Source organism: Cibotium barometz, chromosome 52 (genome assembly GCF_041138505.1).
Source record: "Cibotium barometz isolate CiBa-2024 chromosome 52, ASM4113850v1, whole genome shotgun sequence".
Classification (NCBI taxonomy): Eukaryota; Viridiplantae; Streptophyta; class Polypodiopsida; order Cyatheales; family Cibotiaceae; genus Cibotium; species Cibotium barometz.
Window position 1 is genome coordinate 16,833,308 of NC_141097.1, and position 26,614 is coordinate 16,859,921.

The 26,614-nt window shown below is 38.2% G+C and overlaps 1 protein-coding gene and 1 long non-coding RNA gene across 3 annotated transcripts; both read right to left on the minus strand.

The window, feature by feature from the left end:
- Positions 1-506: 506 nt before the first annotated feature.
- On the minus strand, positions 507-5,992 carry LOC147608870 (uncharacterized). Its single transcript, XR_015264407.1, has 3 exons — positions 5,934-5,992; positions 5,576-5,631; positions 507-569 (listed from the first exon to the last, which is right to left on the minus strand). It is a non-coding gene; the product is annotated as an uncharacterized LOC147608870 (long non-coding RNA).
- Positions 5,993-18,963: 12,971 nt separating this feature from the next.
- LOC147608871 (uncharacterized) lies at positions 18,964-20,637 on the minus strand. Of its 2 annotated transcripts, none has more exons than XM_086788441.1 (2): positions 20,317-20,637; positions 18,964-19,789 (listed from the first exon to the last, which is right to left on the minus strand). In XM_086788441.1, the coding sequence occupies exons 1-2, from the start codon at positions 20,488-20,490 to the stop codon at positions 19,175-19,177; spliced, it is 789 nt and encodes a 262-aa protein (XP_086644567.1). In that variant the 5' UTR covers positions 20,491-20,637; the 3' UTR covers positions 18,964-19,174. The 2 variants fall into 2 exon arrangements, with proteins under 2 accessions (XP_086644567.1, XP_086644569.1); XM_086788443.1 differs by having other exon boundaries at positions 18,964-19,786; positions 20,317-20,636.
- Positions 20,638-26,614: the final 5,977 nt, after the last annotated feature.

The following is a 26,614-nucleotide window of genomic DNA, read 5'->3' on the forward strand; positions in this document are numbered from 1 at the left end:
ACAAAAACAACCGTGCTCGTTTGCATATTTTCCTGATCGACAAACAAGAAATTAAATTAAACATTAATACTCAAGAATGTTTTGATCATATTTCATTAGTTTGAAGGTCATCTTACATCATGGTAATGCCTCCCAATTGACGGTCTCTCCTTCTTCTTCAAGCATCTCAAACAAGGCCACAAGGCCATGTTTGTGAGCGTACTTCTCCTCTCGCCTACTTGGTGGGCGATTCATGGCCAACTCCTGCACACACGATTAACAATTATAACTTTTAGAAATCAACATTTAGCCCACATACATACATTTAAATAAATAAAATTGCTACAAACACTTACGAATTCATGGCGCATGGTTTCGTAACCACCACTCCCGAGATGAGAAGCCCCTACTGTTTGGAGTCTTGCCCTTGCCGCCTCTCTTTGTTGTTGAAACCTGTCTGGTGTCTCGGTGAGCTCCTGAGCAATGGCTGCCCACTCCCTGTCATCTAGCCAAAAAGGTTTCTCCTTCCCCTCTCTGAATGCGTCCCTCGCCTCTGACCTACGATGCCCCATCAAAATGCGAGCTGTATACTGTATCCACTCATTAGAGACGACATTCATAGGGTCAGATGGCTGGAACTCTTGCTTTATCTTTGTGTTTATATAATTTTTCTTCCCCTTGTCTTGCTGATCCCATTTAGTCATGACAGAGTCATGAAACTGTATAGTGCACAATTGTCGAATGCGTGTCTTCATTGCCTTCCCTGCACTATCCATTATTGGTGCCCCATCCCTAATTGTGTAAATCTTGCTGTTGTCATGGTCATGTGCACCCCAGGGAGTGGAAGGTGACCCTATGGGTGTGCTATCAACAGATGAGAGCGAAGGACGACGCTCACGTGGTGGTGGTGTCACAGCATCTGTGGCACTACCACCACAACAACCTCCCCCTGAAGACCTACTACGTGAGCGCCGTCTATGTGAAGAGGTGGTAGATCGAGCTGTAAGAGGAGTGGAAGGCTGTGTGGTATGAGGTGTGGGAGCTGCTGTCGTACCCACGGGTGTGGGAACTGGCGTCGGGAAGCCAGATGGTGAGGCAGATGTCCCTGCTCCAGAACTCCAATAACTCTGAGCCATGGCTCTCTGCTCTGGAGTCATGGATGAAAGAAAACCATATAACTGCTGGGGACTCATGCCCTGCGGTGTAGGATTAAATGAGAAATCTGGACTGTAGTCGTAGGGCGGTGAGTCACCCATGGCCTGTTGGACAAAAAACCATATGACAAACTTGTACGGAATGAAAATTACACGGTAAACAATGAATGAAAGAACCATAAGATAAACATTAACAATGATAAACAACATTGGTAAAACTATATCAACTTGCTCCTACAGTAGTGATTATGATGGTAAACATTAACAATGGTAAACAATGAATGGACCTTCAAGCAATGCATACAACCTGTAGGAGTCCGAAACTCTGAAATTGTCCTCTTGACTTGTTGTTCCTCCATCTTGCTAAAAACCCATGGGGCTCTTGGAAGTAGCACCTTTCCATTGGGTCTAGTGCGAGCCCACAACTCTTGCATACAACCAATCTCTTCCAAGTCATCCCTTTGGCCTTTAGTATCCTTTTTTCCTGTCATGGTCTTCCACAGAATGTCAGCTACATTCTTGAAAATATGCATCGGGTCAAGCAAATGGTTTATAAGGAGATCACCCCAATAGGGGAGTTGGTGAAAGATAGAGAGCCTCTTCATCCCAGGCAGGACATGCCAAGTTGCCACATTCCTCCCATTTGATCTTCCAATCGCTTGCCTTCAATGCACTTGGAGGAGGTCTTCCTAGATTACCATCCCGCAATTCATGATTTTCTGGAAGATACCTAACATGTCCTTGGTAGACATTCTTTCGTAATGCTTTTGAGTATCTTGAATCAAGTCGAGGACCACATACAGGACATGCATTATAACCCGATATAGACAAACCTGAGCATTCTCCATAACCAGGCCAATCATGCATTGTCCACATGAGAATACCTTGCACAGTTGTAAGTCTTTGGCCACTCTGCTGCTTTGACATGTCCTTCACTTCAATTCCGTTCCACAAGGTGCGTAACTCATCAATAAGTGGTGCCAAATATACATCCATGTTCTTCACCTTGTACTTTCCTGGAACTATTAATGAGAGCAATAGATGACCTTTCTTTATTGCTAACCATGGCGGAAGATTATAATTCACAAGGCAAACAGGCCATGTGCTCCATGAAGAGCTCCTTAAACCAAAAGGGTTTACACCATCCATTGCTAGGCCAACACGGAGGTTTCTAGGTTCTTCCTTAAAAGCCGGCCATTTCTCTTCAATGTGTCTCCATGCGGGTGAGTCAGCAGGCACACGCATCACTTCATCTGTGGATCGAGTTGTGGCATGCCATGTCATCAAGCTTGCTATTGATTTGCACCTGAACATGCTTTTTATCCTTGGGATGATTGGAAAGTGCCTGAGAACCTTTAACGGGACAGCTTCCCCCTGAACATCTTCTCTATATCTGTTAGAGCCACAATGGGGACATTCTTGCAAATGCTCATATTCATGGCGGAAGAGGCAACAATCATTGCGACAAGCATGAATATTATTGTAATCCATGCCTATGGATTTCAATAACTTCTTCGCATCTGCACGAGATGGAGGCATCTCGTTGCCAGGGGGCAATATTTGATCTTTCAAAAGCCTGCAAGTATGGCAATATCTGATCGTTACTATTAAGATTTTCTCAAATACAAGTTGATAATTTAACATTTCAACAGTAGGTGTAATCTCCAAAAAAAGACCTTACTTGAATAGTTCAGTGACACTTGTATTAGACCATCCAAAAACTGACTGCAAATTTAGCATCGTAAGAGATGCACGCAATACAGATATGTTGGCACCATTGTATAATGGAAGGCATGCAAGTTTACGCATGGCCTCTTCCTCTGGTTCATAATTTGACCGTTGAGAATGTCGTGGTTGATGATCTTCATGTTCATGCTCCTCGAAGAGAGCTTCTTGTTGCTCGATGAAGGCATCCAACATTTCTTCCATTGGACCTTCTTCCATTTCCTGACCTTCTTCCATTCCCTCGGGTGCTGTTAATTGAGCTCCATCTGTCACTCCCTCCTGCGATATCCTCATCCTTTGTTGGGGACGAGAATTCACAGGCGCAATGTTATCAAGATGCGGCTGCACACTTGCTTGGTTGTACGATTGAAACCGTAAATTTTGCAAGCGCTCCATTGGAAATATACCAGCGTCATGAACATGCTCGTTGCAAATCCTTCGTTTTCGAAAGATTTGGTACTTACATCGCATGCATGGACACGCTATTCTCTCTTCAAGATTGAGAGGCTCCATCTAGCAGGATAACATGTATATGCAGCTCATTAAACACAAATCAGCTTATCTCCTCTCCATACAAAATTAAATAGAATTTGAACAAGGATGGAGAGAGAAGCTATCTCTATTCATAAATAGCTGTTTATAAAGGCCTTATGCAATAATCTAAATGCATATTATAAGTATAAGCTTGCATAATAAGGCTGCAAGACTTATGCATAAGCTCTATGCATAAGCCTTATGCATAAGTCTTATGCATAAGCTCTATGCATAAGCCATATGCATAAGTCTTATGCACACGCTCTATGCATAAGTCTTATGCATAAGCCATATGCACACGCTCTATGCACAAGTCTTATGCATAAGCCATAAGCTCGGACCTAATCCCAAAAACCCTAGGACTGAATTACGGTTTTGTAAATTCCGCCAGAGTCTCCTTTGTAATTGGAACCAAATCTCAAATGAAAATGCAACTTCTTAAAACTTGTACGCAATACTCTTTGTATCCCACAATGTCATGAAAGATCATATGCATTTGCAATATCCACACAATATGACGGAAAAGGGGCCCCATTGCCCAAATGCATCCACAAAGTCGATGGTGAGGATTGTTGAGGACGCGCGTTGAAGCTTGCCGATCTCCCGGCCAAGCTCTTCTCACCCCTTCACCGAGTTTTCCTCCAAGGTGAAGGTTGAGGCCATTTCTTCACACCGGTGTACCTAATCCCCCTTCGTACCGCTTTACCAAGCAATCACGGCACAAAGAGTTCAAGCCATTCTCCCCTTGGCCTCTCCAACCAATGCCAAGGTACCCTCACACATTGCTAGATTCTATAGAAACTTGAAGTGGTTGCAATGGTGAGTGTAGGTACAAAATGATGTGGATAATATCAAATGATAGAACAAGTTTGTTGGCTTACAAGTATTGAGCATGACTCATGCCCTTTTACAATTTAGAACTCATCAATAAAGCATGGACTCATGCCTCAATCCATCATCCAAAAGCTCCAACACAAACCAACAATTCACAATGCCCTCACCATGGCATTTGCATAAGCATTTGTTAACCACAATCAAGGCATTTGCAATTGCATTTCAACAATCCCTTTCACATAAGCCTTATGCACATGCTCTATGCAATTACGCTCTATACAATTACGCTCTATGCATAAGCCTTATGCACACGCTCTATGCATAAGCCTTATGCATAAGCTCTATGCATAAGCCATATGCATAAGTCTTATGCGTACGCTCTATGCATAAGCCATATGCATAAGTCATATGCATAAGTCTTATGCATACGCTCTATGCATAAGTCTTATGCATACGCTCTATGCAAGACTTATGCATAAGCTCTATGCATAAGCTCTATGCTATATGCCTTATGCACTATGCTAACCCTTAATCCCTTTCACATAAGCCTTATGCACACGCTCTATGCAATTACGCTCTATGCAATTACGCTCTATGCATAAGCCTTATGCACACGCTCTATGCATAAGCCTTATGCATAAGCTCTATGCATAAGCCATATGCATAAGCCATATGCATAAGTCTACCTGCGTACGCTCTATGCATAAGCCATATGCATAAGTCATATGCATAAGTCTTATGCATACGCTCTATGCATAAGTCTTATGCATACGCTCTATGCAAGACTTATGCATAAGCTCTATGCATAAGCTCTATGCTATATGCCTTATGCACTATTATGCTAACCCTTAATCCCTTTCACATAAGCCTTATGCACACGCTCTATGCAATTACGCTCTATGCATAAGCCTTATGCACACGCTCTATGCATAAGCCTTATGCATAAGCTCTATGCATAAGCCATATGCATAAGTCTTATGCGTACGCTCTATGCATAAGCCATATGCATAAGTCATATGCATAAGTCTTATGCATACGCTCTATGCATAAGTCTCTTGCATACGCTCTATGCAAGACTTATGCATAAGCTCTATGCATAAGCTCTATGCTATATGCCTTATGCACTATGCTAACCCTTAATCCCATCACCCAATGGTGTAATAAACATGATCTTGTTTTACGTACATGGATAATAGAGATTGCAAGCTTATTATAGGTTTTATGCATAGATATTAAATTAATCCTATGTGTAAGCTTACAAGAACCCAAAACTAACCCTAAACCATAAAACAGGGATGCAAAAATTCATAGAAAATAGCATAAACAAGAAAAATCGAAAGAGGATCTACCTCTTTTTTGCAAAGCTGAAGGAGAGGATTGGTGAAAGATTGGTGAGGTGAAAGAGCTGCAAAATAAAATATTAAACAAACTAATTAGTAAATTAAACACAAGAAAAAGAACTAATACAAAACCCTAAAATCTCTATGCATGCATTAGGAGATCTATGCATACATAGAGAGCTCTCAACATGCATAGAGAGCCAAAAAAACACAAAACCCTAAACGTCCTAATTCTTAAATTAAAAACTAAAAGCAATTGCAATAACATGTTAGGAGAAGGAGAAGAGGAGAAAAGAAGAAAGAAGGAGAAAAGAGGAGAGAGGAAAAAAGAGGAGAGAGAGAGAAAGAGAAGAGGGAGAGAAAGCACCTTCTTCGCTTGTACTTGCGCTTCTTCTGCGAAAAAACCAGAAAATAGGCTCTCGGCTGTGAAAAACTTACGAGCACCGGTATATGCTACGGAATATGCGTCGGAATATACGTCGGTATATGCTATGGAATATGCGTCGGTATAGGCGTCAGAATAAGCGTCGGTATAGGCGTCGGTATACGCGACGGGACACGAAAATTTAAAAAAACCCCGCCATGCTTGTCTCCTCCAACATGACGACGGACATACCGACGTTCGACATTTGCGTCGGTATTTTGGCATCGGTATGTCCTCAAGATCTTGTAGTGTCGCTCTCGCGACAAAGCCTGTCGAGGTCTTGACCAGTCTTGGTACGGTTAAAATGGTGCGCTTCTGGTGGTACGATGGGCGAGGACCGACGAAGCGGTCCCTGAGTGAAGTCCTAGGACAACTAAGGAGTGTTGAAATATATAAGTGAATAGGGTGTGTGCGGGAACAAGCCCTTGGTTAGAGGCTGTAAAAGAAGATGTGTAAATGTGAAAGAACCTATGAAAAGGTGAGAAGAATCTATTGGGAGAGAATAAAGGGTAGCATGAGAAGATTTAGGAAGTGTGGAGATATTCTGGGAAGTGTGGAGATATTCTAGGAGATATTCTGGGAAAAGTGAAGAGATGGAGAGAATCAGGGAAAAGAGGTGGAGTGAATCAAGGAGAAATCAGTGGGATTAGATGCTTGGATGTAAACTCTATAAATTGAGGCATTGCCCTAATGAGAATTTGCTAGTTTTTGAGTATCCATGCCTACATTAATCTCTTTGTTAATTACCCACTAATTACATCTTAAGTATCCATGCCTACATTAATCTATTTGTTAATTACCCACTAATTACATCTTTATTATTTGCTAATCAGTTAATGATGTTGATTCTAGTGTTTGATCCACCATAGCTCATCAGAATGCCCTAATTTCAACATGGTATCAGAGCCATGCCTAGAATCCATCATTTTGTGAGCTCATTATCTTGCTAATTATTTTGCTAATTAGAATTAGTAGAAAATTATAATTTTTCCTCTTTTTTCAACTCACCTCTGTACCCCCAGCCAGTGGAGGAGCTCCCTCTCCTTGCACACATAAAATTAGCCCAAACCCTTCTAGCCATAGATAGCCAACTCCTTGCTACTCCACATAGTCAAATCAGAAGTGCAAACCGCCTCTACCGGATGAAGAGAAATTGCATTTTTATCAAGCTCCGTTTTTTTACAGCAAATCAGTAATTTTCACTTCATCAAATCAAATTGCTCTAATTCCTCTTAGCCCCAAGTGTTTTCAAGCATGCTCTATAAGCTGGTGAAGACAGAATTCAATTTCATCAAGTCTACAGTGAGATCTAAGCTCTTCATTAAATCTGCAGGAAGGTGACTTTGGTAAAACAAAGATTAAGCTTTCAATATTTGGTCAAATCTTGTGTTTCTTGGCTTAATCCTCTACTAGACTCATTGCTATTAATGGCTTTGAAAGCATTTGAGCTCATTTGAAGTCTAAGGCACCAGATATGGACTCCCCGCATACTCTATTTTTTCCACACAAACCAGTGGATTAATTTACTAATCAGTGATTTATACTATATTTTGGTACAATTGAGGGTTCAAATTAACCATTAGGTATCTGATACAGATCCCTATAACTTTAGATTACAATTCGGAGTTGGTTTGATACTCCAACCATCCTGTACAAATTGGTTACCCTTGATTTAATGTAATTTCTGGAAAAATTGTGCTGATAAATTTGTGATAATCATCATTTTGCATTTAACCCTTGGTTAATGCCTGTAAATCTCACTCAAATTCAAGATTATTCACAGCCAGAGTTGCATTTGGGAATGTGCATAAGAATGTCCATGCTATATGCATTATATGTATTGGGCACATTACATCAGTGTAAAAATGGGATCAGACACTGCCCTTGTCCAGAATAAGGCAAGAGGTAAGACCTCCCGCATAAATTTGGGTTTGCATTGCATAATGACACAAGATGAACATCAAAAGCCCAAAGAAACTGTCAGCAAAACATTTAAACATGCTGCTCACATGGAGCAAAAAGACCTGATGGACAAGCTCATGGCCCCAGCCATGGAAGAAGAAGAATATCTCTTTCCAAGAAGAGGATGCACACCGAGAAGAAGATCTAAAGGAAGAATTGAAGGAAGACATGGACACGAGAAGAGAAGCTGCCACAAGAAGAGAAGCTGCCCCAAGAAGACTGAAAGAAGAGAAAGACATGGACGCGTGGAGAGAAGCTGCCACGACAAGAGGACTGAAGAAAAGAGAAGATGTGAGGCTCCAAAGAGTGAGGAGCCATGTGAAAATCTCTGTGAGAGAGAGAGAGAGAGAGAGAGAGAGAGAGAGAGAGAGAGACCCCACAACCCAATGTAACCTATCCCAACAAAGTAAAACCACCTCTGAGCCACCGATGATGTAGGCCACGTGGTAGATAGATGTATGTGTGAGCACTTTAGTCAAGGTCGCAGGCGACTATAGTAAGCCTTGGACACATAGAGAGAGAGTGTGTCTAGGACTATGAGTTTAGGGACTCGAGGCACTGGTCGCAGGCTATCAAGTAAGAGAGAAACTTGATATAAGGTCCAGGTGTGCTAAGATAACTTGAGGGGAGGTGTGCTAGGCACTAGTCGTGCAGACTATCAAGTAAGGGGAGGCAAACTTGGTATAGGGTCTAGGTGTGCTAGGATTATTCACTTGAGGGGAGGTGTTGAAATATACAAGTGAGTAGGGTGTGTGCGGGAACAAGCCCTTGGTTTTAGAGGCTGTAAATGAAGATGTGTAAATGTGAAAGAACCTGTGAAAAGGTGAGAAGAATCTACTGGGAGAGAATAAAGGGTAGCATGAGAAGATTTAGGAAGTGTGGAGATATTCTGGGAAAAGTGAAGAGGTGGAGAGAATCATGGAAAAGAAATGGAGTGAATCAAGGAGAAATCAGTGGGATTAGATGCTTGGATGTAAACTCTATAAATTGAGGCATTGCCCTAATGAGAATTTGCTGGTTTTTGAGTATCCATGCCTACATTAATCTATTTGTTAATTACCCACTATTACGTCTTAATTATTTGCTAATCACTTTGTTAATGATCGATCCACCATAGCTCATCTCAATGCCCTAATTTCAACAAGGAGGATCCTAGAGTTTTGACCAGGTGATGCATGAACTTGCTTGCTAGGACACCCATGCGTGCGTCGAGGAAGATTTGGATGGACTAAAAAGAAAGATTTTTGTGAATCGAATTTTGATATTGGATCTCGTAGAGTCCAAATGACATATTTTGTAACACAATGGACTCATAATTTTGGAGGATGATGATCAGTAATATTATGATTTCTATTGAAGGATTGTTTTAAAGACAACCGAATCTGTTATAAATGGCAATTTCATATGTATGTGGAATGCCTACCTTAATTTTTTTATGAAACACCGGCTAGGGGGACCTGGGAACTCTTTTCCTCAGTACCCAGGCAAAACACAACAAAATCTTTATAAAGGAATACCACCAATACAGTGGTCGGGTGGTTGGCTACTAACCCATGGGCCGGTTGGATCGGGGGGATTCCTGCAAAACAATTAAGATACGATTAGTTATGTTACTTAGATTAAGTCCTGAGAAGACCCTTGTTCTGTGGGAGGGAATTAGCGGTTGTGCCTCGTTAAAGGAGGAAAAAAGTGGTGATTCTATGGACCAAGTGCAAGTCTCTTCTTTGATCTGACCATGTGACTTCAGGTTTGATCGGATTAGTTTAACTAGTTAAGACTTTGACTCGTTAGATTAATTCCCCGTTAGAAGATTTTCCCACATGGTGGAATCGCCCGCTGTGCCTTCCGGGTGAGGGAAGTTTTCTCGGGTGTGGTTTCAGAGGAACTGCCGGGCTAGTCTCTTGTCCGCACATCCGCACAAGGCCCCGAGTGTGGATCCCCGCCCCGCATGCGAGAGGCTGACGCTGCTTCTCCCGCCAGCGCCCTCAGAGGCCCTCAGAGGGGGCACCACGGAGAGGGGGTGTGGGGGTCTCACAGAAGAGAAACATACTTCAAAAAGGAGAAATTTTCCAAGGCACATAGAGTTTCTCCTAGGCATTTAAGAATCAATCCTTACTTTATGTCATACCCAAGGAGGTGGTCAAATTATGAATTCAACAAAAAGAGGGAAATAAATCCACATTATATTTTTAACTTTCCAAGGTTCCATCCTTCCACTGTTATCTCCAAAAAGGAGACAAGAAAAAGCTTAAGGGAAAAATATTATTCCTTTGAGGCGAATTTCAGATGCAGCATTTGTGGCCACTATCAGGTTCGTCTTGTTAATCATTGTATTTTTATCTTTCCATGTTCCATCCCCTTACACTTTTACCTTGAAAAGGGAGTGAGAAAAAACTTAATGGAAAATATTATTGCTAGAGGCAAATTATACTTGGGCACTAAGCAAGGAGATGAGGAGCTATTATTTGACTTGAACATAGGGCCAATGCAGACCAAATAGCCTTTTAAGTCAATAGACTCAAGTTCTTACCAAGTCATATGCCTTCTGATTTAAAAAAACTAATATGATAAACATCAAGTTTTGGCCCCCATACAAGGCTTTCAGAACGACTCGGTACTCCTTGGAGATTAGATGTTTACACTAGATTATATCCTCTTGGAAATTCCTACATTAATGTCCTAGTCCAAGTCGATAGCCTAAAAAAGGCTAGCCCAAGAGTCTAGAGTCTGAGTCACCACCAATCTTGTAAGGCTAGGGGCAAAGTCTTTTTCTTGCATCAAGCACACAATATAGCTCCAAAAAATGCTATAAATTTTTTTGTAAGTTGCCAATAGTCTCTCCAACCAATGATATAGTCTTGCAAAGAGCATTACTCCTTTTTGAAACAAGAAAAAAATTTGCATTGCTCACATGCTAGGGAGTCACAGTCTAGAAAAGTCAGTCTCAGACTCCCAGGTCATCAATGGCATATAGTCTTGGTTTTTGAGTTTGCAAAATTGTGTCCTGCATATATCATCAAGATCACTTCCAAGCTTAAAACCACATTCAACTTATAGTGAAACCTATCATCAAGAATATAAACACACTTTAATACTCATAACAACTCCATAAGGATAATAAGGTACACAAGGGATTTCTTAGTAGAAACTCCATAAGGGGCATAAATAGAGAAAATATCAAGAGTTTGATTGGAAAACATTATCTCAATTTTCACTCAATAAATTATGTCATGCACTTCCTCTCTTCAGTGATCTCAAGAGAAGGTGAAACTTTGATTACTGAAGCAAAGTTGCCTCTTTTGGGAACATGGTTAGAATCATTGCACATTGTTGCCTTATTTTGGCCTTCCCTCTAATTTATTATACGGGATATCCGATGAATTCTTTGGAATGACTAGAGCGTGTGAAACTTATTCTTTTTTATTTTGAAAGAGATGTTGGCTAGAAGTATTTTGGGGGTGACCCTTAGCAAATTTGCACACTTTTTCTACACTTGTAGTATCAAGTAGGTTTCTATAACTTAAGTGTTAAGAAGGTTTATTTAAGGAAGACATTTCCCTCAAAATCATTTAAAGGTTGCTGTGATGAGTACTTAAGCTACTCCCTCCTTTTCTAATGTTGATTTGATATTGAACTATTGAAATAAGCCTCAAAGGTTCTTAATGGATATTAAATTTATGAACTTTAAAGTTTTAATGTGTACCCTACTCATTATGTACTTTCATAAACAAAGGCATTTTTACATAAGAATAGAACTTATGAAATTTACAGATGTCTTATCATTTATTAATAAAATGGTAAACTCTTCTTTATGACATAGTTTATGGTGAGCAACCTATCCCCCTCCATTTTTAATCTAAGAATTTATTTAGTGTGACATTTACAAAGGTGTATTTTCTAGTCACGTAAGGAAAGTATATCTAAAGTTAGATGAAAGCAATTCTTGAATTTTCAAAGTCTAACAAGCACCAATAACATTTATTAATTAAGAATACATCTCTCTCTCTCTCTCTCTCTCTCTCTCTCTCTCTCTCTCTCTCTCTCTCTCTCTCTCTCTCTCTCTCTCTCTCTCTCTCTCTCCCTCTCTCTCCCTCTCTCTCTCTCAAAATTTTCATAAATTATTTTTAAAACTATCTTAAATTGCTAAAATAATGAGGGGTTCAATAAGAATTCTGGATATTTAAACAAAGATATGAGAAAAAAGCTCATATCGAGAAGAATCTTTACAAAATGAAATGTACTAATAAAGATCTGCAGGCTAGGGTTGCTGGGGCTCCATGCCCTTAGGATTCTCTGTCTTTAGCCTTGCATCCACATCCTTTGCCTAGGTCTCTTCTGTAGAAGCCTTCTTGCCTATGAATCGAAGCTTCTTCTTTGGAGTACCCTTTTTGTTGCCAACCTTTTCAGGGGTTCCTTGCTTAAAGATAAAATGTTTAAAAGGTGAAGGCATAGGCATTCTTTTCTTCTTTGATGTAGAGGCTTCACTTGTTGGACGTGGCGAGTCAAGATCTTTTCGTGTAATTGCATTGTTAAGTATAATATTAATCGCCTTTGCTCGCACGCTCCACAACCAAAAATCAGGCGTACCAAGAGATTGCATTAAAAATGGCTCAAAATTGAATATTCTAAAAGAGGTGAAAGCAACAAAAATGGGAGAATGAGTAACATAACTTACACTACTATTAGTTCAGTGTGCTTGGAAAGAATGAATTTTCATACATTGGCAATAACATGTCACCCACAGGAGTGTGAATCCTTTTGAAGAGGAACAGGTTGATTTAAAAACTTATACTATGTCTCCTTTTTTAACTGAGGATATAGAGCTTCAATAGTAGCAACCGCTCTCTTAGATGCCCTATAACAAAATTTCAATGTTCAAAATTAAAAGAACTTAAGTAGTATGGTACAAATCATACAAAGTAGTACTTACAATTTACATTCTCTGTGCATTCCAACCATGCTATTCATGAATAGAACTCGGCACTTCACCAAATTAATAATGCAGCCACTCCAATGCCCTTGGCCATTTGAAAAAAATAAATCTAAATAATGATAAAAACTATAAAATAAATACGTGAGATTATATTAACAACAATGATATAACATAAAATAAATAAAGTGGGTGCTTACTTCTCTACATATGGCAGAACCGCAAAAAAGCAGCATGCCCTTGGATTTAGCCCTTTGAAATATGGAATAATATCTGAGGTGGTCCTCCTGGGTCCAAAAGGACTAATGACACAAGGGGATCATAAATGAATATTTCCTTTGCCTGGTTTGGTAGAACGGATTTCAAAAGTGCCCTAAAATTGAAGAAAAGATTTAGAAAAAAGGATAATACATACAAAGCTTTAGAAAATACAGAGCCTTATATGGATGAAACAAATACAGACCTTAGTAATCATCTTCCATTGTGAAGGATACATTACAAATGAGTTGCCCAGGTACTTTTGCAAGCCTCTCATCATTCTCTTTCTCTAACTGCAGAAGGTTGGATAAACTCTCATCATTCTCTTTTGCAAGCCTCTCATCATTCTCTTTCTCTAACTACAGAAGGTTGGATAAACTCTCATCCACTTCAAATTCTCTTACATCAACATTTTGTTCTCTTTCCTCACCCTTCAAGTCTTTCTGTCTTACCAACCTCTGAGTCCTCCGTAATGGACTTGGGGACCTGCCTTCTTCAACCTTAACCTCATCTTTATTTTTCGATTTCAAAGAAGGAGAAATAGATAGGATCTCAGCGCCTTTTCTATCTCTAAATGGCAAGGGAGTAATAATTTTATCAAACCTATACCTGACCCTGCTGACAACTGTCATGATCTTTCCTGTGGGTTTGACCGGGGGAACTAAAGAGGAGCTTTTCTAACTGTCTATTTTGTACGAGCCATCATCAACGATATTGAAATCATTAAAAAAGAGGATTGTCATAAGTGGAAATTGATCAAAAGGGTGCATTGCAGTAAAAATAGAAATCACAAAAAAATTTCTCATCCACAGTGCGATAAGCATGTTCAGACAGAGAACAAACTTCCTTATCACACCGTGGGAGGTGACTTTCAGAAGCGTGCACTGTAGAGATAAAAATTACACAGAATTTCCCTTTTTCCTTCCATGGTGCGATAATCGAGTTCGGACAGAGAACAAAATTTCTTATCGCACCGTGGAAGGTGACTTTCAATAGAGAAAAAAATCACAAAAATTTTCCCTTTTCCCTTCCACAGTGCGATAAGCGAGTTCAGACAGAGAACAAACTTCCTTATCACACCGTGGAAGGTGATTTTCAAAATGGCACGTGTAGTAGATATAAAAATCACAAATCACATAAATTTTCCTTCACGGTGCGATAAGCTTGTTCGGATAGAGAAGAAAATTCCTTATCGCACCGTGGAAGGTGACTTTCAAAAGGGTGGAGTAGAGATAAAATTTTCCTTCACGGTGTTTCCCTTCCACGGTGCGATAATCTTGTTCGGACAGAGAACAAACTGCAGAGTGAGAATGCTCCACAAGAGCCTTTTGTTTTAAAAAGTGAGTCTATAGACAAAGAGGTCATGGACCTTTTATCTGATGATGACTGCATTCCAAGCATAGTGTTCGATGTGGCTCTGATGATGAAGGCATCTACAATCATTGATGAGGGTTGTTTTATGCATGGAGAGGGCTCTATGTAGGGAGAGCGCATAAAGTCAAATTTTATCATCCATGGGCTTCCCTGTTTCCTTTTAAATGGGAAGAGTTATTTGCTTCTTTCCCATATTCAAAAGCTCTGTAATTTTAGGGAAGATTATTGCCTAGCACTTATAGCAAATGGTTGTGAAGCTGCCAGAGGATTACTTGATGTAGAGAATGAATATAAAGAGGATTTGTTGGCTTTGGACACAGAGGTTACCGAGAACTTCATAGAAGCTCCTGAGGCCATGTCTTTATGCTTTGACAAAGCTAAAGGGGGAAGATTCTATTCCTAGTGAAGAGGAGTTTCAAAGTCTTCAAAAGGAGATGGGGCTTACAGAGTTTGGTGGAGGGCCTTTGCCTTAGCTTGATCAAGAAAATGAAGAAGGATCCATTAACCTTTGGGATGCGGCCAAGTTGGAAGAGGATGAGAACCAAAAGAAAATGAAGAAGGATCCATTAACCTTTGGGATGCGGCCAACTTGGAAGAGGATGAGAACCAAAAGGTAATCAATCCCATATATAAATGCAGATTGAGCTTAATGTGATGGCTTAGGAGACTTTATGTTATCTTTTTATGTTTCCAAGAGTTCATGTTGTCAAGCCTTTTATGTCAATGCAGGCAGAGCTTGATGATGTAGATGGCTTCGTTGGATGTGGTGGAGCTGCTCATGCAAGAGTGGGGCAAGATTTCGCTCTTGCACACTACATCTCGTCCATTGAGAAGGAAATTTTTATTGTCTATCACAGCAAGTATTCTAAGGATGTTGAAATTCCCTTACTAGCATTCAAGGCACTATCTAGATATACATGTCTCTTACAATTCACATAAGATACTTCCTTTGCTATGCTAGCTATGCCCTAGGTGCCGGAGTAGATGTCAAAACACTCAAGGGTTATAGTCAAAGTTTCTGTGTTATAGAGGAGAAATGCCTAAAGGAGATGAAAACGAAGAGAACATATTGGAAAGCAAGTAGATCTTGTATTTTGTAATCAGCTTTTTTTAATTTTATGAAATGAAAACCATGTTTTGGCTAGATAAACAAAATTCCACATTTTGTGTTGGTATTCAAAGTGCTGTCTGTTACAATCCAAGTTCTTAGAACTGTGAAACCTTCCAAATTTTTCCTACTCGACTTCGTGAAGATCTCCATGCCGCATGACGTGTTGGTCCTGCACCAGCTTTCCACTTCGATGATCTCCTCATTTTGGCATGATTTCTTGCTGCCCTTGCTAAATTGCTTGTACAAGCCCTTTCCATGTATTCTTTCTGTCAAAAAGTGTATCTGAAAAACAGTTAAACATCTCCTTGGAGGTAATGACGGGTGTTTTTAAAATATGCACCTCTAGCTCGATAGTGAGATTTCTCCATTCCTTGGATACTCTACATGTCAAGAGAACCATGCTCATCCATGAAGTATGCACCATGAGCATATAGAATGTGCTGTAGGAAAATAAAAGAAAGCCAATAGTACAGTACCCAAGCACAGAGAGAGAGAGAGAGAGAGAGAGAGAGAGAACTAGTAGCAGACAAAGAAAAATAGGGAAAATTAAAAGAGTAGAATTAGTTTTTTTTCACTTGCTCTCTCATTGATTTTGTTTTTTGTTGCAAATTATCTTGGGTATTACTGAAAGAAGAGTTGCTTAATTTTCTATTCTTGGTGCTTATTCCAAATTCGAGCAAGGCGAGCTACAAAAGGTGCTCAAGACAATTACTAAGATTAGTTGCTTATTGTTTTATCAAATGTTGTCCTAAATATATGGTGTTTACTATGTATATGTATATATACTTACATATTAAAATTTGATATTTATCTTTCTCTCCCTCTTGATTAAGATTAAGGATTATGTGCTTATATCGTATATTATAAAACATTTTGAGAAAGAGTAGAATAAATGTTTTGTTTTTATTTAAAAGAAATGTTCTTTGTTTTGTTTTAAAAGAAATGTATTTTGTATTGTTTTAAATAAATAGAAAATAGGGAGAGGTGCTTATATCGTATATTATAGAACATTTTGAGAAAGAGTAGAATAAATGTTCTATTTTTATTTAAAAGAAATGTTCTTTGTTTTGTTTTAAAAGAAATGTATTTTGTATTGTCTTAAATAAATAGGGGAGAGAGAGAGAGAGAGAGAGAGAGAGAGAGAGAGAGAGAGGTAGGCTCCTATTACTCTAGGATTTGAAAAATGTTAAGCTAGGAATCTTGCTTCCAAACCGTTGACAACAGCTTTGTCTTCCCTGTCACTTTGCCCATTTGTTCCACCAGTTTGACAGCTAATTATATACATGCAAAGCACATGTCAATCCATTAGTTAAACATTAGATAGATCCATGGCTCCTCTGGTATCTTGTCGACCTTCCATATGTGTCCTACTATCACATCAACACTTGAGCATGCTCGTCTTTATGTAGGCTCCACAGAGCCCTTCAATGTTAATTATCTAACTTTAATATTAATTTTGTGGTTGCTTCCCATATGCTTCGAGGAATCTTGCACTCAACATTTCATGCTAACTTTGCCCTCTTATATTGACTACATGCAGATTTTCTATCTTTGTAGTTACTGCATCAAACCTGTACAGGAAAACCTTACATACCCTATACCTCATCAAGCATACATACCCCTTATCTTCTTGTGAAGGAGACCATACCCCTAGTGGCATCTTGCCTACTTTGAAATCTTTATGTGTTCTTGACTTTGTTCTTGGTATATACTACCTTGGCCAAGATCTAGCTGTAGACATGTATCACCTTGATTCGGACATTGGGTGCGTTGGGCTCACTTCCACCACACCTCAAGTGATGTGTAGTCCCTCACCCTCTCTCTATCAAATTTTGCACTACCCACACACTTTGGCAATTCCTCTTTCATAGAGATTTTATCAATACAGTGTGTCATCTTGCCCTAAAAAAGTATTTATTACTTTCACAAATATATTATATCTTGTCTTGTTTCAATTAACAAGCTATTCATTTATAAAGGGCATTACACTCAAGTTATCTTCACACACACTTACCTATATAGGCCCCATAACCATGCTTTTATGGTATTATGATAACTCTTCGATTGCCAACAACTAACCCCTTTTCATGGCATAGTTTATAAATCCTACACCTATTTGTGGTCTTAAAAAGTTACGATGCCTATTGTGCAGCATCAATGCTTCCATCATAACCATGTGTTGGTTTTGGATAAGTAAGATATGTGTGTTGAGCCTAGTCAGTAAGCGTTTATTTTCTAAATCCTACATTTAATACTTAAAAATGTTGAAATTTGATGTGCTAGAAATATGAGATGCAAAAGGTTTTGGTGTCAAATCCAATAAAAAAATTATTGCCTTCAATGCATGTGCTTTAATTTTGTTTATTAGAAGAAAAGAATAATTTTGTACATAACTACCTACAATTAATTCACTTTGCTTAAAAATCCAAACAAATGGATTAGGTACTTTAACTAGGAAAAAAGAAATATATGAAGGCACATAGTCATTTCAAACATGATTGTTCCCTACCTTGTAAGACTCAAGGGTATCCTCTAGAGTCTATAGCACTTGATTTATGTGGAATAACACTCATATGCTTACAAGGAACAACATCTTTCAACTACACATGCTCTACTTCTGAAACTTTGAGTGTGACAAGCATATTCTCATATGTTCGCATCTATTTCCACCTTGTGAAAATGATGCTTTGTCTTTCACATCCAAAAATAGAAACACCCTTTTTGCCCAATGTCAAATGGATGCTTGAGGTGGAACAAGACATCGAAATGAAATGAGCCTAGCAAATCAGTCATCCAACACCACTTCATAATAAAGCTCCACTTTTATTTTCCCACTCAGAAATTTTGGCAGCCTCATGCCAATGGCTTGTTGGTTTGAGTGCTATATTTAAAAGGATCCACTAAGAAAGCTTTACCCATGGTAATGATGGAATCATCTTGCCTAATCTATCACTAAGGTAAACGCACACCTCATCAATTTACACTATCAAAGCAAGCTAAAAACTTTTGATTTCCAATAATCTTTCATATTTGTTTAGTAAGCCCTTTTAAAGAAAACCCATTGAGTAACAATGGCTTGTTGGTTTGAGTGCTATATTTAAAAGGATCCACTAAGAAAGCTTTACCCATGGTAATGATGGAATCATCTTGCCTAATCTATCACTAAGGTAAACGCACACCTCATCAATTTACACTATCAAAGCAAGCTAAAAACTTTTGATTTCCAAGAATCTTTCATATTTGTTTAGTACGCCCTTTTAAAGAAAACCCATTGAGTAACATTAGGTAAGAAGCAATAATGAAGGTAACATTAGGTAAGAAAACCCATTAACACAAGGTGAGAAGCAATAATGAAGGTATTTCTTCATGGAGCAAGAGAGTGCACACTCACACTATATTATCAATGAAGGCTAGTATGATGTGTAGAAACTTAGAGGGAGAATACTCATCAAGACATACCTATACCTTGTGGAAGATTAGGAGAATTGTGAGTAAAAACATTGGATACATAATCTATTTACGAGTAAAAACATTGGATACATAATCTATTTAAGAGTGAGGGCAAAATGGACAAGTTGAATCAGTCGGAAAAGGGCCAAAACTGATCATTGGAGAGCCCTCGGGTTCATGAAAGGCCACATCTGACAGATCATAAGAGTTGGGGTGCTTCATGTGGGGAATGTCTTGGGAGTAAAGCAAGGCTATGGTGAGCAAGGAGCTGCAGAACATGGGGATAGGGCCATAGAGCCAAAGGAAGAGGGGTAGAGAGAGGAAGAAAGCTCGAGTGCCTATTGATCGGAACACAGAAGCCCACACCAAGGACCTCTTGAAGTGTTCTGTGGCCAAGGCAGGAAGAGTGTCTGCAAAAGGCATGCTCAATAGAAAGGTTGCATTACTGTAGAAAGTTGCCGAGCGCACGTAACACAGAGACGCAACCAGAAAGCATGGTAGCAAGCTCCCGAGCTTGATCGGAGGCCCTAGGTTAAGCCCCCTCTCGCCCAGCATTAATCCGACGTGCCCATTACCTGCACTCTTTCGATAATTGCTTAACACCAGTCCTACCATTGAGCTCATTGTAATTGCCGCTGCTGCTAGCAGCGACGACGACATGATGCTGTTCCTCATCGTTTGAACGATAAACACTCCATTCTTGTAGCCGTCCTGCTGCGCCCACACAAGATTAGGGTTACGAACACCTAATCGAGAATAATTGAGATTAAATCAAATACAGTTGCTGTGTTTTAATGAGCAGAAATGAAGACATCGCATCTACTCGAGCGTAATTGAGATCAACACACTCTATTTTGATTACCAGAAATGAAGACATAGGACTCTCTCGAATATAATTCAGATCGAAACACTATGTTTTACAATTAAAACCTTCTGATCAGCACTAACGAAAAGATACCAAAGTATAATTGAGATAACACAGCAATCAGTCAAGTATAATTGAGGTCAAAACAGATTAAGACGAACTAATTGAAAGTATCTCAATTATACCAAAGTATAATTGAGATAACACAGCAATCAGTCAAGTATAATTGAGGTCAGAACAGAGTAAGACCATGTCAAGGAACTAATTGAAACAGAAATGAGGATACGATAGCAAAACAATTAAGGCCATATTAGAGTACTAATGAAAGATGACTGTTGCATGTGGCGGCTTAATTAGCGTGATAGATTAGGTTTACCTTCGTGGTGGATTGCACCCAAGCGTGGAGAGCCAAGTGGTGGAGGCCAATCATGGTGCTGGTCGGAGCCTTCCACACGCGATAAGCCAGCCGCACGTGGTAAGCAACAAGCAACAGAATGCCTGCAGGCACCAAAGCAGCGTCGAGGTAGGCTTCCCTCCATTCATTGCCCATGCCTAGGCTTAAGGCTTAGAAGTTAGGGTTGATTTGATCCACACACTATTGCAGAACCCTCCTCTGAATGGTGGTAAATGAGCAGCCTAGGTCTAGGCCACCTGAATATTGAAGCCTCTCCTTCCTACCTAGCTCTTTTCCTTTAGTGGGCAGCTTTCCTTTCACCTTTATTAGATAATAATAATAATGCATCCTCCTCAAAGATATCTAAGATATTCCTTCACAAAGTGCACTATCTAAGATATTCCTCTTCCATCCTCGCTCAGATAGTGCATTATACTTTTTTTCCTAGATTTTGTACATCATGGCAGCACTCCTAGAAAAAAAAAACTATCCTTTAGTGTATTTTGCACCCGTTAAAATTATTAAAAAAACCTATTACATTTGCTCTTGTCTTTACAAAAACTAATAAGGTTTTTAGTTATAAAAATCGGTTAATAATGAGATTTTAAATAGGGAAAACCGATTGTACTCCAACTTGTCACTAGCTGAGAAAAAAGTTTTTCTCTAGCACTACATGGCACTAAGCTTTGTGACCCATCATACAAAACAAAAACATAAATGCATCATGTGGTCTTGGTGGTTTTGCCATTATAATTTAAAATTCTAATTCATTTAAAGGCTTTACATTAACTTTTTTCTAGATTTTGTTAATACATAATGGCACTAAGCTTTGTGACCCATCATACAAAACAAAAATATAAATGCACGTGGTCTTGGTTGTGCCATCTAAATTAGAATTTCAATTTATTCAAGGCTTTGCATTACGCATACAACAAAGACACTATTCTTTTATTGAGGAAAAGGAGAGAAGCCACATAGTGTCATTTTGTAACCTCTCCATCTCCTTTTGATTGGATATAGGAAGTGCATGTTTGCTTGTGTATAGGGATTATAGAAGAGAGGGCAATGTGTTTATAATGATGCGGATGCAATGATGTATAGTGTGGGTTTACCACATGTAAAGGTTAGATAGATAAGGTCGCATGCTTGTGGTATGTCATACCAAAAATTTCCTTTTGTTGATGCTTTGTTATGGCAATAATATATAATATATGTGTGTGGTGATTATCTATGTGGGACTCGGCATTTAGTATGTTGATTGTACAAGACGCTAATCTTATGTGAATACTTTCACTACAACATAATGATAGTATAGCAGCGTTATTATAACTACAAGCCTTGGAAAATGTCAAGGTAATTTTGTTGCCTATAGACACTACTATATTCGTTGCAGTGGGAGCATTACTCAACAACGTTATTAGCAGTGAAAAAACACTGTTGAGTAGCAAAATAACGCTGCTCAGCAACAAAAAATTGATGCTAATCACGTTGCTGAGCAAGCGAAATAACACTACTTAAGCAGTGAAGATAAACTTGCAAAAAAGAAAGCTAGGACAAAATGGGAAGTTCTCACAGAACTCCCTAGTTTGCCCCAACTTAAAAAATAAAAATTTTCTATCCTTGCTTCATACATAAAGCTTCATACATAAAGCTTCATACATAGAGCTTCATGAGCTTCATAAATCTCTATGCAAATGGGCTTCATGAAGCTCTATGGATGAAGCTACAAAATAAGTAATTTTAAAAAAATCCCAAGCACCGAAGGGTGCATCATAAGAATGAAAAACATCAAGAGAGGTTTAAGTGTTGAGCTCTTACTTCAAGAGCTTTGTTTGTGTTGACTTGAAGATGTAGAAGAAGAGCCTACAAAATAAATCCAAAATAAATCAACTAGTAATCAAGATCATTAATTCTAGTTTAATTGTGTGTTTTTTGTTGAAATTATTTAGAGTAGAATGTTAGCAAGTATTAGGAGTAGCTTAATCTTTCAAAAAATTTCTTAAAACCATCAAAAAACCCTTGAATTTGATTAATTTCTTTTAATGGACTGATTTTTGTCATTAAGGGTGATTAATCTTGTTCAAGAGGCTAAAAATTTAGAAAATGTGTTAATTGGGGTCTAAATTGATCATATGAGTAGTCGAAATTGGGATTTTTAAGTGTTTTAAGAGTATCTAGATGCATCAAAACACCTAATCACATCAATTTTTTGATCAATTGGAGAAATTTGACTCTTTGCTTAATTTTGCCTTAAAGAGGAGACTATAATTAAGAGTCTAATTAATCTCCTAATTTAGATTAATTTACATAATTTTTGATGCACAAAAATTAGTTTTTTCTTGCTCTATCCAATGGTGTGTTTAATTGTTTGAATTAATTAGGGATTAGTGGTAAATTAGGATCCTTGATTAGTGTAAAAGAGGGAAAGATTAGTGAAAGGATTAATCTAAGACTAATCCTTAAACACTTTTGTACATAACTCATTAAGCCTAATGAGAAGATACTCATGAGTTGTCAATTTGTCCATTTTCAGGATCATTTATGAAGGGTGTAAGGTGTGTCATTAAAAAGGTGTGTCATTTATGAAGGGTGTAAGGTGTGTCATTAAAAGGTTGACTTTTTTTATTCTAGTTACCTTTTTGGGAAAATGCCCATATCCCTTTCATTTTAAATTCAAAAAATATTACCTCCAAAAAAAAATTTAAATTTTCCACTAGACTCCAAAAAAAAATTTTGAAAAATGACATGAACGAAAATCCGACGTGAACAGAAAAATGACGTGAAGAAAAATCCGACGTGAACGCAAATCTGACGTGAACATAATTCCGACGTGAACACAAATCCGACGTGAACGAAAAAATGACATGAACAAAAATCCCACGTGAACGGAAAAATGACGTGAATGAAAATCCGACACGTGAATGGAAATCCAAAGTGATTTTTTTTTTTGAAATTTAATTTCCACGTGAAGTCCGATTCACGCGCGTGACGGCGTGAAATAGCAGTTCACGTGGGAGAAAAAAAATCAAAATTTAATTTCCACGTGAAGTCCATTTCACGCGTGATAGCGTGAAACGGCAGTTCAACACGCGAGGAAAAAAAATCAAAATTTAATTTCCACGTGAAGTTGGGTTCACACGTGACGGTGTGAAATAGCAGTCCAAGTGTGAAACAATAGTTCACTCTAGAAACCACCCCTGTTTGGAGGCCCGTATCTCCTAAACCGTATATCCGATGAAAACGCTCTAGGGCTTATCGAAAAGCTGACATCGAGCTCTTCGACTTTGGACTCGGTCGTCCGAAGTCAAAATCGATCATTTTGGCCTCCGACCAGTAGTCTCAAAATTTGACCCGAAAATCGAGGCAAAAAACCCCAACCACGAAAAATTATAAAAAATAGCGCGAAAATGATAACGAGCCATATTCGGGCTACTTTTTGAGAGTCTAAATGACAAAATCACGAACGACTCAGGGAAACAAAGTTGTAGGTCTCCAAAAATACTACAACTCCCTCATAAAGAGTTTTTCAAAATTCCTTTTGGAACACTCAAAAACGTGCTGCGAAACAGGGAAAAATTCTCGAAAATAATTTTTATCTTGAGATAGTGATGGAGAATAGGTTTTAGGACCTCCTCTTCCATCTGGGAAGTTCCTAACATACGCCTTTTCCAGATAAATGTCTCAGGTCATTCATGTGCGTATAGCGCTTAAGCTAATTACACCCGTTTGATCCAACGAAGAGTATGCCAACCCTCTTGAGGCTGTAAACGAGCTGTGGGAAAGTATAAAAAGCATATAAAAAAATAAAAAAAACTGTGATTGCTTATTAAGGAGCATTTAGGCACTCTGACATTGCCACAATAGAGGGATTGCCAGGGATTACATAAGGACTGAACCCAATGGCTGACATCTTTGAGACATTGAGATCTATGCCACAAATTCACCTACCAATGCCATTGGCCATGCCTATAACAAGCATATCATCAGGTTTTACACCCCCTGTGACTTCGATCCCACCGGGCTTTGGCCCCTTGCCTAACATTCCCACAAGTCCTATAAGTACCAACCCTTTCTTGGATGCCCATACCATGGACATACTAACTAGTCTAGGAAGGGGGGTGGCCCAAGGACTCACTGAGTCTCTTCCAAACAAGAGCACTCACATACAGCCTCAGTGACTCATACAAAAATACGGCCATACAAATTTTTAAAATTATGGGTAAATATAACGAAACAATAGACCCTGTTCAATTCATTCAAATATTTGAACAGAGATGTGAAGCCTTTAGAAAGCCCAATTGCCCCACTAAGGTACATGCGTTGAACTTATGCTTAGAAGGAAAAGCTAGTTGATGGTTTATCGCATTAATGCCAGCGATCAAGTCCAACTTCAAAACCTTGAAATTAGCCTTTATACATGGCTTTTCCAAGGTGATCGGTGGAGTGTAATAACAGAACTCTATTCAATTGAGCATCAACCAAATGAATCCATTAGAGATTTTATCCTTTAGATAAAACTCTTGAACTCACGTTGGTGAGTCATGGGAAAAATTAAACGATGCTCAATTGAGGAGATGTTTCATGATGGGCTTGAAGAATAACAACTTACACAACTTGATCATTGTATCCAATCTGGAAACATTCAATCAATGTTGTAAAGAAGCAATACGTTTAGATGACAACATGCTAGAAGATGATTATGCTACGAGGTGTTCCTCATCTAAACCAAGTGAAGCAATGGCAAAAGAAAGATTGATCTCGGAATTGACATTCCCAAAACTTTATGCAGCCTTGTTCAAAACCTTACAACCAACATTTGTAAGAGAGAATGTAAACCTTCAAAACCAAGCGTCCTTAATGCCTATAAAAGTGACGAGCAAAATGCCTTGTGTTGAATGCAATCACTACGACCACCCCAATCCTCATTGTGCATACAAGGCACCTGTCCTTCTATATTGCGTATATTGTAAAACCTTTGCTATGAAAAAGTGTTCTGCTTCATCCATAAATGGACTCAAATCCTCCACCCTGTGCACCAAACAGAAACAGTCCAGGAGGGTAGAAAATGCTCAGGAAGCAGTTAAGCGGACACTTCAGTGTGTCTATTGTCGTGGACCTCACAAGGTGACAGACTGCACAGTTTGGAATATTTCCATGCCCATAGTCACTGACACCTAAACACTTTTGCAATTAAAAAAAATTCTTTTATGCATAAAAATCAATATTGATGAAAGTAACACTTTTATAATAAAAAAATTCTTTTATGCATCATTTTATGCATAAAAATCCATTTTGATGAAAGTAACACTTTTATAATAAAAAAATTCTTTTATGTATCATTTTATGCATAAAAAATAATATTGATGAAAGTAACACTTTTATAATAAAAAAATTCTTTTATGCATCATTTTATGCATAAAAATCCATTTTGATGAAAGTAACACTTTTATAATAATAAATATTCTTTACGCATCATTTTATGCATAAAAATTCATTTTGATGAAAGTAACACTTTTATAATTTAAAAAAATAATCAATATGCATCTTTCTATGCATAGAAATTAAATCTAATGAAAATCACTCTTTTATAATAAATAAATAACCAATATGCATCTTTCTATGCATAGAATTTAATTTTAATGGAAATAACACTTTTATAATAAAAATATTTCTACTATGCATTTTTCTATGCCTAGAAAAAAATAACACTTTTATAATAAAAATATTTCTACTATGCATTTTTCTATACCTAGAATGAAAATAACACTTTTAGAATACACAAACGATGGGGATTACTCTTTTTGAATAATAAAAGATAAAACTTATTTCACAAAATTTAAGAAAATTTTGCCATAACCTCCTTTATATGGCTGACCATTTTTCAACGTAACCTTAAATTACTTAAAAATTATCCCCAAATAGTTTAAAGCATTCTAAACTAATCAAACTCCACTTTTAAAAGAGAAACAATATGAAAATTTTAATTTTAACAATTTGATTACTTAACTAGGATAAAGAAAGGTTGAATTTAAGAATGAAAAGAGGGGGAAGGCCTTTCCAACAAGGCATAGCATCAATTTATCATTTTAAAGATAACAAAAATTAAAAAACCATTAAAAGAATAAAGAAAAAGTAGGATTTCTAACTTACATGAATTTTTTGGAGCTTTCCCTTGGCTTGATGGTTTGAGGGATCTACTCTTGTTTGCAACAACAAGAGTGGCCACCAATTCTTTAGAAGAGGGAATGGTCAAAAACTAATGAATTATTAATAAATTCAT

Bases quoted from the DNA above. Each gene is read 5' to 3' on its own strand.
- LOC147608871 (XM_086788441.1), bottom strand. From the start codon at position 20,490: ATGGGCAATGAATGGAGGGAAGCCTACCTCGACGCTGCTTTGGTGCCT. The intron at 19,790-20,316 runs GTAAACCTAATC...GTGTGGGCGCAG, and splicing joins GGGTGCAATCCACCACGAAG to CAGGACGGCTACAAGAATGG.